This window comes from Eleutherodactylus coqui, chromosome 8 (assembly GCF_035609145.1).
Source record: "Eleutherodactylus coqui strain aEleCoq1 chromosome 8, aEleCoq1.hap1, whole genome shotgun sequence".
NCBI lineage: Eukaryota > Metazoa > Chordata > Amphibia > Anura > Eleutherodactylidae > Eleutherodactylus > Eleutherodactylus coqui.
In genome coordinates, this window is record NC_089844.1 from 37,556,888 (window position 1) to 37,571,774 (window position 14,887).

The 14,887-nt window shown below is 50.1% G+C and overlaps 1 protein-coding gene across 1 annotated transcript in view; it reads right to left on the bottom strand.

Moving 5' to 3' along the window:
* SPEG (striated muscle enriched protein kinase) overlaps window positions 1–14,887 on the bottom strand; it is a 406,747-nt gene that overhangs the window by 185,246 nt on the left and 206,614 nt on the right. The window contains exons 3-5 of the mRNA XM_066575507.1: window positions 7,821–7,956; window positions 1,826–3,267; window positions 75–218 (exon numbers count right to left, since the gene is read on the bottom strand). Of these exons, the coding sequence (XP_066431604.1) occupies window positions 75–218; window positions 1,826–3,267; window positions 7,821–7,956 (1,722 nt within the window). The remainder of the gene's footprint in view (window positions 1–74; window positions 219–1,825; window positions 3,268–7,820; window positions 7,957–14,887) is intronic.

Sequence of the window (14,887 nt, forward strand, 5' to 3'; positions counted from 1 at the left end):
ACTCCCGTCTATCCCATCATCACGTATATCATATATTGTATACCTCAAGCATTTACCGGATGCTCACTACTGACCTTCTGGACTTGGTTTTGCTGTTATAATACATTTTAACAAAACTTCGGAGCCGGCATTCACCAGGGCACTTTGCAGAGGAATTTCAAACACAGGAGCCTCCCTTGGATCTTCATCCGCTGATACATAAGAATCATCTGACGATTCTAGGAGAAGACATGAAATAAGGATGGGATTATGAAGACACATGTCGTCATTTAAAAGGATCAGGTCAAATTCAGGGTGTGTGACTGCAGCTGGGTCCAGAGGGTAAGAACGCCTACAACATGGACACCTAGCACCCAGTACAGCAGCAGGTGAGTACCTATAATGTATCAGCCTCACTTGAAGTTGCTTGTGCTCACTTCCCTAAGGTCTTCGAAAGTTCCAAGGCATGGCATCATGCACGCAGGAAGCCACAGGCACGGTCTGCACAATGCCGGAGTGTAGTGAGTATATAGGAAAGCAGCTGGTGTTTGTTAAAGGGGTTGTCCAGGAGTCCAACGAAATGGCCACCATCGATGCAACCTACAAGCAACCCATCGTAGGCTGGTGAATGGAGCTCTAAACTGGAAGGGGGAAATGGGCGGAGCCTAAGACCACACTGCTTGTTCCTGGCAGGCTAGCCATTTAACATAACAGGTCCTAACAGTGTGAGGTTAGGCTTTGCCTCTTTCACCCTCTGGTTTAAAGATCTATTCACCATCCTAAGATGGGTTTCTTGTAGGTTACACCGTCTCTGGACATTTTGGTGATTTCATGGACAATCCCTTTAAGCTCAGACTGGCACACACTTGACATTAAGGGGGGGTTCACACAGGGCGGATTTGCCGCGGTTTTGCCGCAGCAGATCCGCCTGCGGCAAATCCGCCCGCGGCCGCTAATCTCGGGATTAGCCAGCCATGTGGATGAGATTTCTCAGAAATCTCATCCACACGGGACGGCTAATCCGCTGCGGTAAATGAGGTTGAAACCGCGGCTGCGGCCGCCACAGCCGCCGTTTCAAAAGATGCAGCATGTCTATTTACCTTTCCTTTTTTGTTTATTTACGTCACGGCCGTGCTCTCCTCTATGGGAGCGCCGGCCGCAACGGAAAAGCATGCGGCCGAGCCGCTTCAAAGCCGCCGCGGCTTAAACCGGCGGAAATCTTGAGGTTTTTGCTGCGGCCAAACCGCGAGCTTTCCGACAGGAATCCACCCTGTGTGAACCCAGCCTTAGTATTATGTGGCCAAGCTTGCACATAGGTGCTGCGCTCAACTCCAGCGCTGTGCATGCGAGTGATGCAGAAGCAGGTAGCGGGGCTCTGTCTATGCTAGAATCATCCATTATTCCCAATGGTAGCCAGAACAAAAAAAAAATTGTATTGCACTCGCAGGAAGAATCATAGGGTAACAACTGAGCTTCTTGGACCGATATTGGACTCACCCATGTAAATGCAGCCTTACTGCAGTTTTCACACTGGTTACTATATAGCACAATAGGCTAACACATCCTGTTTTGAAGATCACTAACGTACATGCTGCTGGAAACTAGATAGGCAGGATCAAACTAGTAACAGTAGCAGTGGGGATTCACGTACTATACTCCAATGTAAAGACAATAATAATCTGCCTAGTTATGGAGCCATAGAGCAGTCAGGTACATGGCTGCCGGTCTAGACAGATATTTCATGCATTAGTGTTGGGAAGTTGGTTTGCTGCACCGGTTATGATCTACTGTAGTGTTTGCTGAAGCCCATACAAAAACACATACATCCATTCCCATTACATCATACCTAGTTCTGGTGACATGACTCTGTGCCGCCGGCTCTTCCCTTTGCTTTTGGTGGTTTTGTTGGTTTTGCCACTGGTATGTGATTCACTGTGCTTTTTAACTTGCCCCCCACCCTTCCCTGGTGGCCCTTGACTTCTCTGGGTGGGACCCGCTGGTGTAGCCCATGGGAGGTATCTTGTCTCTCCTCTTGTTTCTCCACCCGTAGTCCCCTTTTCCCGCCCTATCCCTCTCTGTGCTATTTCCAGTGCTGGTGGGGCTTGTGTGCTGGTTGGTGGTGGCTCACTTCCGTAATCAGGAACCCTCTTTATGTGAGACTCTGTGGCCTCCTGTTTAGGAGGTAGTGCTTTGGAGACCATAGGTTTTGAAGCACTGATGTTGGCTTTAGAAGGTGGGTGGGATGTTAGACGTGTATCTGATTGCTTAACTACTTGATGGTGGATGATTGAACCATTTGATGATTTCTCTGATACTGGAGCAGTTTGTCCTTTGACTCCACCATGAGGTTCCTTATCTTGGGGTATTTGGTTGACAGTGGCACAGCTCCTGATAAGAGGTTTTCGGGCAGTGGCCGCATGTGCTGGCTTTTGTTCCTGAATTTCTGGTGCCTTAGAGTCTTTAAGCACTTGTGTAGGTGCAGGATGCAAAGGAGCAGGATGGCTACTTGGGGTTCTTTGAGGAGAAGGTGATCTTTGAGATAAATCTTGAGATGAACGGATCAGTTGTTGTTGGGAAACAGTTCTTTTAATGCGGGAAAGCTCTTGGGAAAATCGTGCCTCAATATCACTCACTCGCCCAGAGAAGGCTCCTCTATCATCCAGTGAAGCTGTCTTGTACCTCAGAGAAGGATACCTCAAGGTGTATCCTCCCACTTCTGATCTCACGCCATCTCTTAGGTCATCCCTTAGCTCCTCAGTTGAGGATTCCAAGCCAGTAGCCAACCCATCCGCTCCAGGTTGGTCAAAGGACCTCGCCTTACGGAGTGGTAGCCAGGACTGTACAGGAAAAGGGCTGTCCGTCTGATCTAGGCTTTTTCTTCTCTCTTCAAGGCAACGCAATTTTTCAAAAATCTTGGAGCCTGAGCGGACCAACTTTGGAGATGCACGCAAGATGGAGACTCGTCCTGATGATTCACTTAATGGTGTCACTGGGCGAGAATCCTGGCCACTGACCTGAGAGCCAGCTGAGGACTTGGGCCTTTTAACCTTCTCCTCAAACTCTTCAGCCACTGTGTCCTGGTATTGGGAAGGCATAAGGGTTTTCTTTCGGGGTGTAAGGGGTGTTGATGAACCACGACCACTAGGCATAGGATTGGCAGAAGGCCGTTGCCCAAAGCGGGGAGAAGGAGGAGGTAGAATAGGAGGTTTCGGATTTTGAAGCGGCCGAGGGGAATCCGGAATGGCACCATTGATGCTGCCTCTCCGCAGTCCACCTTCCGGTAAAAAGCTGCAAAGGAAAGTGAAATGTGAGTTAAGAGGACTCTGGTGATGAATGTCCTGTATATTTCGGCAGGGATAATAATTTACCGGGAGTTGTGTGACACTTTTTTACCGGATTTGCAAAATGTTAAATTGGAAACCTAAAGAAACAGTAAACTACGTATTCTACAGGGTGTAGGGGCCTATAAGGAATTAAGCATAAGGCTTTGTTCACATATGTGCTGTTGATTCCGTTTTCCTAGTCTGTAATCGAAGCAGGAAAATGGGACCCACTAGCCCAATAGATCCATCGACACGCAATGCTATTTTGTCCTGTATTGTTATGGCAATCAGAGATGGAGGCTCCAAACCAGAACCTCCGATGCTGAAAGTGAACAAGCCCTGATTTACAAGGATGACTAATAGTACCTGTTAGATACAAACTAATAGCCGATGTATCTTCTACTATTGAGATATGGAAGGCACCCTTCATTCTATGCATCTCACCCTGTAGGTCTGGATCTTCAATGCTTTAGGCCGCTTGCACATGTCAAGTAAATCACCCGAGATTTGTGCATTGCGAGACACACAAATATGAACCCTATTCTTTTAAATGGGGTCATACACATTAGCGATTTTCCTGCTCCGTTCTTAGAGCAAGAAAGGGATATCCACTGGCCGAATGCCTCAAATTTATGAAGGAACCTGAAGAGCACCAAACGGGCCTCATTAACTATAATGGGGTCTGTTCGGTTTCCACTCAGTTGCCCGTTTTTTTGCATGCAGTGCTTTTTCTTCCGGTATTTTGTGCCTCATCTGTGATGGAACATCTGACCGGAGGTTCGAACGCAGATGTGAAACCACCCTTCGCCCAACTACAGCTCAGTGTTGGTGCTTGTCCTGGACATTGAGGTTTTTGTACGGCTTTATGACTCACATGTTGTATTTGTCATGAAATGCAAAAATAGGCCAATTATATTGTATGTGAGATAAGGACACAGGTACGATCGAAGGTGCCACAAGTGGGCCCCGAGGAATCCCCTCCTGTTATGGAAAGCCAACACTTGTTTTGCCCCTGGACTACACTTTGAAGGTTAGCAGAAAGGTCCTACTATCACAGGTAAAGAAAAACCCTGCTAGATATAAAGGGGTAGGAGTATAGGAATGCGGCCCATCTCTCTCCATAGCAGAGTCTATGACACATCCAGCATTGGTTGGTAGATTATACAATTCATATGAAAATTAAACATCTTAAATATGAAGAAGGATGAAGAATGGGGAGGAAGAAGAGAAAAAAAGAACTAAAACCAGGAGTTGAGAGGGAGAAAAGGTCAGCCTGGAGTACAACATAAGTGCAAATAATAAGATGATGGAGACGTTTCCACCTCAGGGAAGAGCGCACCAACTTAATCATCATCCAGAGTTATTATTATAGAAGGTATGACCTACTTCTACTATTGGTTGCCTATCCTAAGGCCAGGTCATCAATTGTTGATTGGTGGAGGTACTGCACTTCAGGATCGCCACTGACCTATCTGGGCCATCGTTAGTAGTGGACACATCTGGGAGAGTACAGCGAGTCCATCATTTAGCTGGCACAGACTGGGTACTGCAGGCATAGCTCCCACTGAATTCAAGCTATGCCTGCCTGACCAGTTCAAGCAGCTACAATGTTTATAGTGCTACTTCCAGTGCTGTCCATACTAACCGTAGGCCAAGCGATCAGCTGATCAGTGAGGATCTCAAGTGCGTACCTCCACCAATCAACTACTGATGACCTAGGCTAAGGATAGGGCAACCATAAAAATAGTCTCAGACATCTATAAACTATTACCTTACAGGGGCACTAAATATTGTTCTCTGTTATCAGCCATGTCGGACTGGGGAAAAGCTGATTATTATGTTCTTTAATGGGACTGCAATCCCAAACAATTCACTGCTGCTCTGCCTGTGTAAGTGTCAGTTTTCACTGTGGTTCTGGTTTTCCATTCATGGAAAGTCGAAATGCCCATACAAGGGAAAACTGTAGTGCATAGAAATGTGGAAGAAACTGAATTTAACCCCTTAATGACGTGGCCCCTTTTTTTCCCCATTTTCGTTCTTTCCTCCCCCCTTCAAAAAAATCATAACTAGAGATGAGCGAGCACGCTCGTTTAAGGCAGATACTTGAGCGGGCATCGGTCTTCTCGAGTAACTGATTACTCGCCCAAGCAAATGCGGGGGAACGGTAGGGGGGGGGGGTGGAGAGTGAGATAGATCTCAGAGGCTTATTTTCTGCGGGTTGTCCTGTAGTTTACGTTAGTACCAATTCTGAATACATACAAATTTTTAATCGCTTTTTATTGCGTTTTTTTCTGCGAGACAGGGTAACTGAAAAAGTGCATTTCTGGTGTTCCTTTTTTTTTTTTTTTCCCGGACAACATTCACCATGCAGGGTAAATAATGCACTACTTTGATAGATCAGACTTTTACGGATGCGGCGATACCAAATATGTATTTTTATTTTATGATTTTGATTTTTTAAGTATAGATATGGCAAAAGGGGGGTGATTTAAACTATTACTTTTTTCTTTTTTTATAATTAATAAAACTTTATTGCTCCTATTTTCACTTTTCTTTTAAGCCCCTCTGGGGGACTACAACTAGCAATGCTTTGATCGCTCCTGCAGTATGACGTAATGCTAGAGCATGCTACAGCATTACATCATACTGCGACAGGCAGTCTATCAAGCCACCCCACGGGGATTGTTTGATAGGCATTCTGCCATTACCACCATGGGGCCTTTCAGAAGGCCCCCAGCTGCCATGACACCTGTACGGCTTCCCCGATCTCATCGCGGGTGGCTGCACGGATTTAAATGCCGCTGTCAGAAGTGACAGCAGCATTTAAAGGGTTAATAGCCGCAATCGGCGACACGGCCGGTTGCAGCTATTTCCTGCGGGTGTCAGCTGTAATAAACAGCTGACGCCCATGCTGTATGAAGAGAGGTCGCCCCGCAACCTCTCTTCATACATACCCCGACGCTCCAGGACGTACCCTTACGGCCTTGCTCGTTAAGGGGTTTGTAAGTTTTTTTTGTAAGTAATGCTTAAATACTATTTCTGTGAGTTTGGTATTAATGACCTATCCTCATAATTGGTCATTAATATCAGATAGGTGGGGGTCGCTGCTTCTGAATCAACTGGCTAAGGAGTCCACAATGAGTCGATAAATGCTGCAGCTTCTTCACTGCATACCAGGTAGGCTAATGTCACACTGTCGAGAGTGATATGCAGCTGCAAAAATCACCCCCATATCGCACTCCCCACCATGTGAAAGCCCTGTGGATGCCGTGACAGTGGATCGAGGTGTTCTCCCATTGAAAACAACGGAGCTGCGATATGAGATCTTGCAGCTAGATAGGACATGCTGCGATTTGTTTCCTGCGTAGCATCGCATTGTGGTGCCATGCAGAAAAACATCGCTGATCCAAAGAATCGGGCTCAAATTTGTACAAGATTTGTGCTTCTTGTGCGATTTTCACGCCAGTGTAAAGGCAGTCGTACAGTGCCGTACATTTTGTAGCGACTGTGCCTGGTATAGCAATTTAATTGGATGTGCTTGAGTTGGACTGAGCTGTTGAAAGGCCACGTGAAGAAAGAACATGACATCACTGGCCCCTTAAACAGCTAGAGAAATAGCATGCGTGAAAACTGAAAATTGCAGGAATACAAGCGAGACATTGGTCCGAGTTTCTTAGACAAAAATCGTGCGCGCCCATGTAATAATGGCATCGGAAAAAAAAGGAAATATGATGAAAAATTTAGAAACGGATTGAAACTGGAGGTCTTTAGTGTCAATGTATTTCTAAAGGCAAGAAAACAATAATTTTTTTCGCATTTTGCAACTCGCAAAACAAAACGGCTGAATGGAAAGCAAAGACCCTACTGTACAATGGCGCTAAATGATCAGATGTGATCATTATATTCTATTCCATATAGCAAGGGAATCCCATCAGTAAGCAATACTGCATCTACAGCTGCAACCTACAGGCCCCTCAGGGCGATTTACAACTTCAAATGTATTTCCCGCATAGTAAATTAATGACATCCAGTAACAAAGCAAAGGAGAAATTGATGGGTAATGACCTTATAGAGTAGCATCCCGGAGGATGGTGACTCACAAGGATGGATTATACAGGATATACACAAAAGATGGGGGCGCGATAAGAAGACTGAGGCTCTGGATGATGTACTAAGCTCGCTGGCTCATCAGCCCTTTGGTTGAACGCAACAAAATGAAAAATATATTACAAACGTATTAAAAAGAAAGAAATTCAAAATGAAAAATGGAAAAATCCCCCAAAAAAGGTTCAGCGGGGAATGATATGTAGCGGGTGATGACACGTAATTTGAGTTACTTACACCCGAATGGCACATGATCTGCCCCGGTAGAGGCTGAAGGCGCTGCTATACAGGTCGCTGAACCCTGACAGGCTGACCTCTGACCCCCAGACACTGCCCGGAAGGTTGTTGCTGGATGCTGGGATGAGGGGCTCCACTCCCAGGTGTCGAGCCCCTCCTCCCTGAGTGAATCCTTGCCTTGCGTTTTTGGAGTCCCTTTCTACTACCGTCTGTTGACTGCCGGACCAGTCTGAGAACTCGTCCGTCTGTGAGAGTCCAGTCAGCGTGCTGGGAGTAGTGTGGAGGGAGCTAGCCAGCAAGGTGTCCGAGTCCCCTAGAGAGGGAAGAAAAACAGAATGAGCTTATGGGTCTCTTTACCTTTATGAAGAGCTCTGCTTGCTGTCAGGTAATCTGAAGGCATCTATAGACCCTCCAATGCTCACAGTTCAGAGTGGGCTACAAATGTATCCAATCTAGAATCAGCAGCACAAATAGTTTGTTACAATGTATCCATGCAAGCAAGTGCATAAGGGCTAATGCCCACGGACGGATTATCGCTGCGGAATTCACGGTCAGACACCCACTGCGAATTCCACAGCAATGTCCGTCCATAGATATGCTGTGGTAAACGATTCTTTCATGCCCACGAGCAGAAATCAACTGCGATTTTCCGCTCGTGGGGGAGAATCGCAGCATGTTCTATTCTATGTGGAAAATCACGCGGACGGCTTCCATTGCAGTCAATAGAAGCTGTTCGTCCACCGATACTAGTATTGCGAGCACAGCGGAAGTACCATGAGAATCCACGTCACCGCCCAGTGCGTCATGCGCTGCACTGAGAGGAGAGTGCGAATATGGGTTCTCTGTGGGGCACTGGTTTAGACTCCGCTGCGATATTTTGCAGGCAGAATCCGACCCGGCCGTGGGCATGAGCCCTAAGTCTGCAGTGTTTATCTCACCACAGAGGATTGTTGAGACTGGATACAAGTAAAACAACCACGTCAGCTATACGCAAAACGTATATTGGGAAGTTAAAGAACTTTCTATCAGTGACCGGGTTTCTGCTTATGTCTATCAGTTTTGGATCCTGTACTGATCCTGAGTTACATCCTGTATTATACTCCAGAGCTGCACTCACTATTCTGCTGGTGCAGTCACTGTGTACATACATTACATATCTTGTACTGATCCTGAGATACATTCTGTATTATACTCCAGAGCTGCACTTACTATTCTGCTGGTGGAGTCACTGTGTACATACATTACATATCTTGTACTGATCCTGAGTTACATCCTGTATTATACTCCAGAGCTGCACTCACTATTCTGCAGGTGCAGTCACTGTGTACATACATTACTTATCCTGTACTGATCCTGAGTTACATCCTGTATTATTGTTACGGCACTCTGCCCCCCAGAGCGCCAGGTGGGGTGCCCTGATCTTCCCGCACCCCACTGTCCCTGCCTACTTGCCTCGGTCCTGGCTAACCCCAGGCGGACAACTGGGCGGCGGTCCCTGCGCTGGCTAGGGACCTGGCGACTACCTAGATGGAACTACTAACAGGGGACAGAGTGCCGACAGAAGAGGCAGGTGGAACAAACCAACAAAACTTACAAGCAGAGTAAGTCTGGAGATGGAGCTCACAGGTAAACAGACAGGCTACTGACGAGCAACTAGCACAGACTGGGACAGACCTGACTAGAGGCTAGCAGAACCAATAACTGGCAGTGAGCTCAGGTCACTGCCAGCCTTTTAACTAAAAGCCTCCGCCCAGGGGCGGAGAGTGGGAGGAGCCGACTCTCCCACTGTTGCATAAGGAAGGTGGAGGAGAGCGGGCGGCACCCTACGGGCGGACACGCCCACGCCGCTGCACGCTGGCTGCTCCACGCCGCTGCACGCTGGCTGCTCCACGCCGCCGGGAGAGCCCCGACAGCAGAGCTCTGGGACGCCGGAGCCGACATCGGAGCGCCGCGCGCCGGCCGTGGGAACCAGCGCCGCCCTGCATGGTAACATTACCCCCCCTCTGACGGGGGACCTCCGGGCCCCCGGAAACTCGACCAGGCTTATACGGAAAACGACGGTGGAACCGCCGTACCAACACGGGAGCGTGAACATCACGTGCGGCCACCCAGGAGTGATCTTCTGGTCGAAACCCCTTCCAGGCCACCAAATATTGTAGGGTTCCTCGACACCGACGAGAATCCAGTATCTCCTGGACCTCGTATTCAACTTCATCCCGGACCAGGGTGGGCGGAGGGGGACCGGAGGTGGGCATCACCGAAGGGACAAAAGGTTTCAATAGCGACTTATGGAATACCCTGTGAACCCTCCATGTGGGTGGCAGCCCCAGCTTGTAGGCGAGAGGGTTCACCACACGTGTGATGGCAAACGGCCCTACGTAACGTGGCGCCAGCTTCAAGGACGGAACCCGCAATTTGAGATTTTTAGAAGACAGGTATACCTTCTGTCCCACCCTGTAAGGTTCAGACACAGACAGACTCTTCCCACTACGCAACTGCATACGGGCCCCCGCTGCCTCCAAGTTCCTCTGTACCTCTTTCCATACCCCCTGAAGCGTATCTGTGGCGACATCCGCTGCAGGACAGACCGATGGGGTAGGGACTGCTGTAAGGAATCGAGGATGCTGACCGTATACACAAAAAAAAGGAGACACCCCAGTGGAAGAACAAAGGCGGTTGTTTAGTGCAAACTCTGCCAAGGGCAGGAACTCTGCCCACTGATGAGCCTTTTCGCTAGCAAACAACCGTAAATATTGCACTAAATCTTGGTTTTTCCGCTCAGTCTGACCATTAGTCTGCGGGTGGAACGCTGAAGAGAAGGAAAGCGACGTTCCCAGGTTTCTGCAGAAGGCACACCAAAACTGCGACACAAACTGAACCCCGCGATCAGATACAATATTTTGGGGAACCCCATGTAGGCGAATTATTTCCTTTACAAAAATCGTGGCGAATTCTTTTGCCGAGGGTAGCTTTTTTAACGCCACAAAATGTGCCATCTTGGAGAACCGGTCGACCACCACTAAGATAGTGGTGCACTTCTGGGATTCTGGAAGGTCAGTGATGAAATCTACTGATAGGTGCAACCATGGGGTGGAAGGAACCGGTAGCGGTCTCAGAGGACCCTCCGGAGGACGCCGCCGACTCTTATTGCGAGCACAGACCGAGCAACCCCTCACAAAGTTGCGGATCTCCTGAGACATGCCTGGCCACCAGAAGTGTCTGGAACAAAGCTCCAGGGTCCCCTGGAACCCTGGATGCCCGGCGAGAACCGACGAGTGCGACTCATCCATGACTCTAGGGCGTAGGGTCTCAGGCACAAACCATCTGCCCTCCGGCACCCCCGAAGGAGCATCCTGCTGAGCATCCTGTAGTTGAGGGACGAAGTTAGACTCCACAACTGCCACCACCACGCCGGGGGCTAAGATATTCTCGGGAGTCATGGTCTCACTATCCGGTACCCCGAAACTCCGTGACAGGGCGTCCGCCTTCACGTTCTTCTCTCCTGGGATATATGTCACGACGAAATTAAACCTGGCGAAGAACAGCGCCCACCTGGCTTGACGAGCTGTGAGTCTTTTAGCATTGGCGAGATATACCAGATTCTTGTGATCAGTATATACGGTAATTGGGTGTCTAGCACCCTCAAGATGGTGTCGCCACTCTTCCAGGGCCCATTTGATAGCCAATAGTTCGCGGTTACCCACGTCGTAGTTGCGCTCTGCTGAATTGAACTTCCGCGAAAAGAACGCACATGGGCTATACCCAGACCTCCCACTGACTTCCTGCGACAATACTGCTCCTGTCCCCACTTCAGACGCGTCTACCTCAATAAAAAAGGGTAGTTGTGCGTCCGGCTGTATTAGCACCGGGGCAGTCGTGAATGCCTTTTTTAGACGGCTAAAGGCCTCAAGGGCGGCAGGCGACCACTTACCCAAGTTGGCCCCCTTCTTAGTCAGGTCGGTCAGAGGTTGAGCAATAACTGAGTAATTCCTAATGAATTTGCGGTAAAAATTTGCAAAACCTAAGAACCGCTGAAGAGCCTTGAGGTTGTCTGGTCTGACCCATTGGGAGATTGCTGCTACTTTATCAGACTCCATCTGAATCTCTGTGGGTGAGATTACATAACCAAGGAAGGATATTTGTTTAGAACCAAACGTACATTTCTCTAACTTGACGAAAAGTTGATACTCGCGCAAACGGGTCAGGACCAACCTCAGGTGCCGCACATGTGAGTCCCAGTCAGGCGAGTACACCAGAATGTCGTCAAGATAGATGACCAGAAATACCCCCAGAAAGTCGTGGAAGACCGCGTTCATAAAACCCTGAAACACAGCGGGGGCATTACAAAGTCCAAAAGGCATGACCAGACATTCAAAATGTCCTAACGGGGTGTTGAACGCCGTCTTCCATTCATCTCCCTCTCTAATGCGAATTAAATTGTAAGCCCCCCGCAAGTCCAGTTTGGAGAACCAGTGGGCCCCTACCACCTGATTCAACAAGTCAGGAATTAGGGGCAAGGAGCACTGGTTCTTCACAGTGATTTTATTCAGGGCCCGATAATCCACACAAGGCCTTAGTGTCCCGTCCTTCTTCTCTACAAAGAAGAGACCCGCCCCGGCAGGGGACCTGGACGGCCGGATATGCCGGTTGGCCAGAGCCTCCGAGACATAGGACTTGAGGGCTTCATGCTCATGGCCTGACAAATTGAAAATGGCTCCCTTAGGGATGGGGCTGTCGGGAATCAGATCAATACCACAGTCCCACTCCCTATGAGGAGGCAGAGCCTTAGACAGTTTTTTGGAGAATACATCCTGAAAGTCTGACAAATACTCCGGAATGAGCACCGTATCTGCGGAGCACACAGCTATGGTAGACAGGTGGTCATGACAGGATGATCCCCAATGAGTCAATTCCCGGGTGGACCAATCAAATTGGGGATTGTGCAGTGCCAACCAGGGCATACCAAGCACCACATCAACCGACATTTTCTCCATAACCAGGAAGGACAGTTCTTCCGAGTGGAGGATCCCCACCGTGAACTGTAATCTTGGGGTCCTCCATCGTACCAGGCCTGTAGAGAGGGGGGGTAGCATCAATACTGGTAAAATGAATTGGCGTCTTCAGCGCCACAAATTCCGCCATCAGAGTACGGACAAAACACAGACTTATCAAGTTGGCGGCTGCTCCAGAATCAATAAACGCCCGCCCTGATCGGGAAAAATCCCGGAATTTAACATGACACGGTACCAAAAGTTTAGGAAGTACCTGAAGTCCTAGGCGATCCTCCCTGCAATCGCCTAGGACTCGGAGTTTTCCGCCGGTTCTGGCTGCGAGCGTTGAGCCCTCAGTGGGCAGGTTATCACCCGGTGTCCAGCTTTCCCGCAGTAGAGGCAGAGACGGTGCAACAAACGGATCCGGCGTCGCTCTTTGGGGTCCAGCGGATCCACCTCCATCGGCTCGGACACAGGGACTGGTAAGGAGGAAGAGGGACCGGGATAACCGACCTCCCTGACTCTACGGGTTTGCCTGTCCTGCTTCCTAGACCTGAGCCTCCTGTCTGCCTTCACTGCTAGCTCCATAGCCTCCCTTAAGGACCCGGGAACGGGATGGGAAATTAACAGGTCTTTAACTGCGTCCGAGAGGCCCTGCAGAAAAACGTCTTTCAGCGCGCTATCGTTCCATGCCGTATCCCCCGCATAGCGTCTGAAGTTGGAGCAATAATCCTCCACACAAGCCGACCCTTGCCGCAGCGCCAACAACCGCGAAACCGCCAACCCCACTCGGTCCGGTTCATCGAAGATACCCCCGAGTTCCTGAAAAAAGGAGTCCACAGACTGCAGGCAGGGGGAACCCTCGGGGATGGAAAAGGCCCATGTCTGGGCAGAGCCCCGCAGCAGGGACATTATCAGCCCGACCCTCTGAGCCTCTGACCCGGAAGAACGGGGACGCATCCGAAAAAACAGGCGGCACGCCTGTCAGAAAACAAAAAACTTGTTCCTCTCCCCAGAAAACGCCTCGGGAAGAGGGCACTTGGGTTCGGGGCTGGTTGCGGCGTCCGATCCCTGCAACACCCCCCGCTGCTCCTGGGCCACCATGCGGGCAGATAAATCCTGGATCACAGGCACCAGGGCCTGCAGCTGGTTTGTGAGGGAACTGATCGCCTCCATGACAAACGGTTTTTAAGGGCCAGTTATTATGTTACGGCACTCTGCCCCCCAGAGCGCCAGGTGGGGTGCCCTGATCTTTCCGCACCCCACTGTCCCTGCCTACTTGCCTCGGTCCTGGCTAACCCCAGGCGGACAACTGGGCGGCGGTCCCTGCGCTGGCTAGGGACCTGGCGACTACCTAGATGGAACTACTAACAGGGGACAGAGTGCCGACAGAAGAGGCAGGTGGAACAAACCAACAAAACTTACAAGCAGAGTAAGTCTGGAGATGGAGCTCACAGGTAAACAGACAGGCTACTGACGAGCAACTAGCACAGACTGGGACAGACCTGACTAGAGGCTAGCAGAACCAATAACTGGCAGTGAGCTCAGGTCACTGCCAGCCTTTTAACTAAAAGCCTCCGCCCAGGGGCGGAGAGTGGGAGGAGCCGACTCTCCCACTGTTGCATAAGGAAGGTGGAGGAGAGCGGGCGGCACCCTACGGGCGGACACGCCCACGCCGCTGCACGCTGGCTGCTCCACGCCGCTGCACGCTGGCTGCTCCACGCCGCCGGGAGAGCCCCGACAGCAGAGCTCTGGGACGCCGGAGCCGACATCGGAGCGCCGCGCGCCGGCCGTGGGAACCAGCGCCGCCCTGCATGGTAACATTACCCCCCCTCTGACGGGGGACCTCCGGGCCCCCGGAAACTCGACCAGGCTTATACGGAAAACGACGGTGGAACCGCCGTACCAACACGGGAGCGTGAACATCACGTGCGGCCACCCAGGAGTGATCTTCTGGTCGAAACCCCTTCCAGGCCACCAAATATTGTAGGGTTCCTCGACACCGACGAGAATCCAGTATCTCCTGGACCTCGTATTCAACTTCATCCCGGACCAGGGTGGGCGGAGGGGGACCGGAGGTGGGCATCACCGAAGGGACAAAAGGTTTCAATAGCGACTTATGGAATACCCTGTGAACCCTCCATGTGGGTGGCAGCCCCAGCTTGTAGGCGAGAGGGTTCACCACACGTGTGATGGCAAACGGCCCTACGTAACGTGGCGCCAGCTTCAAGGACGGAACCCGCAATTTGAGAT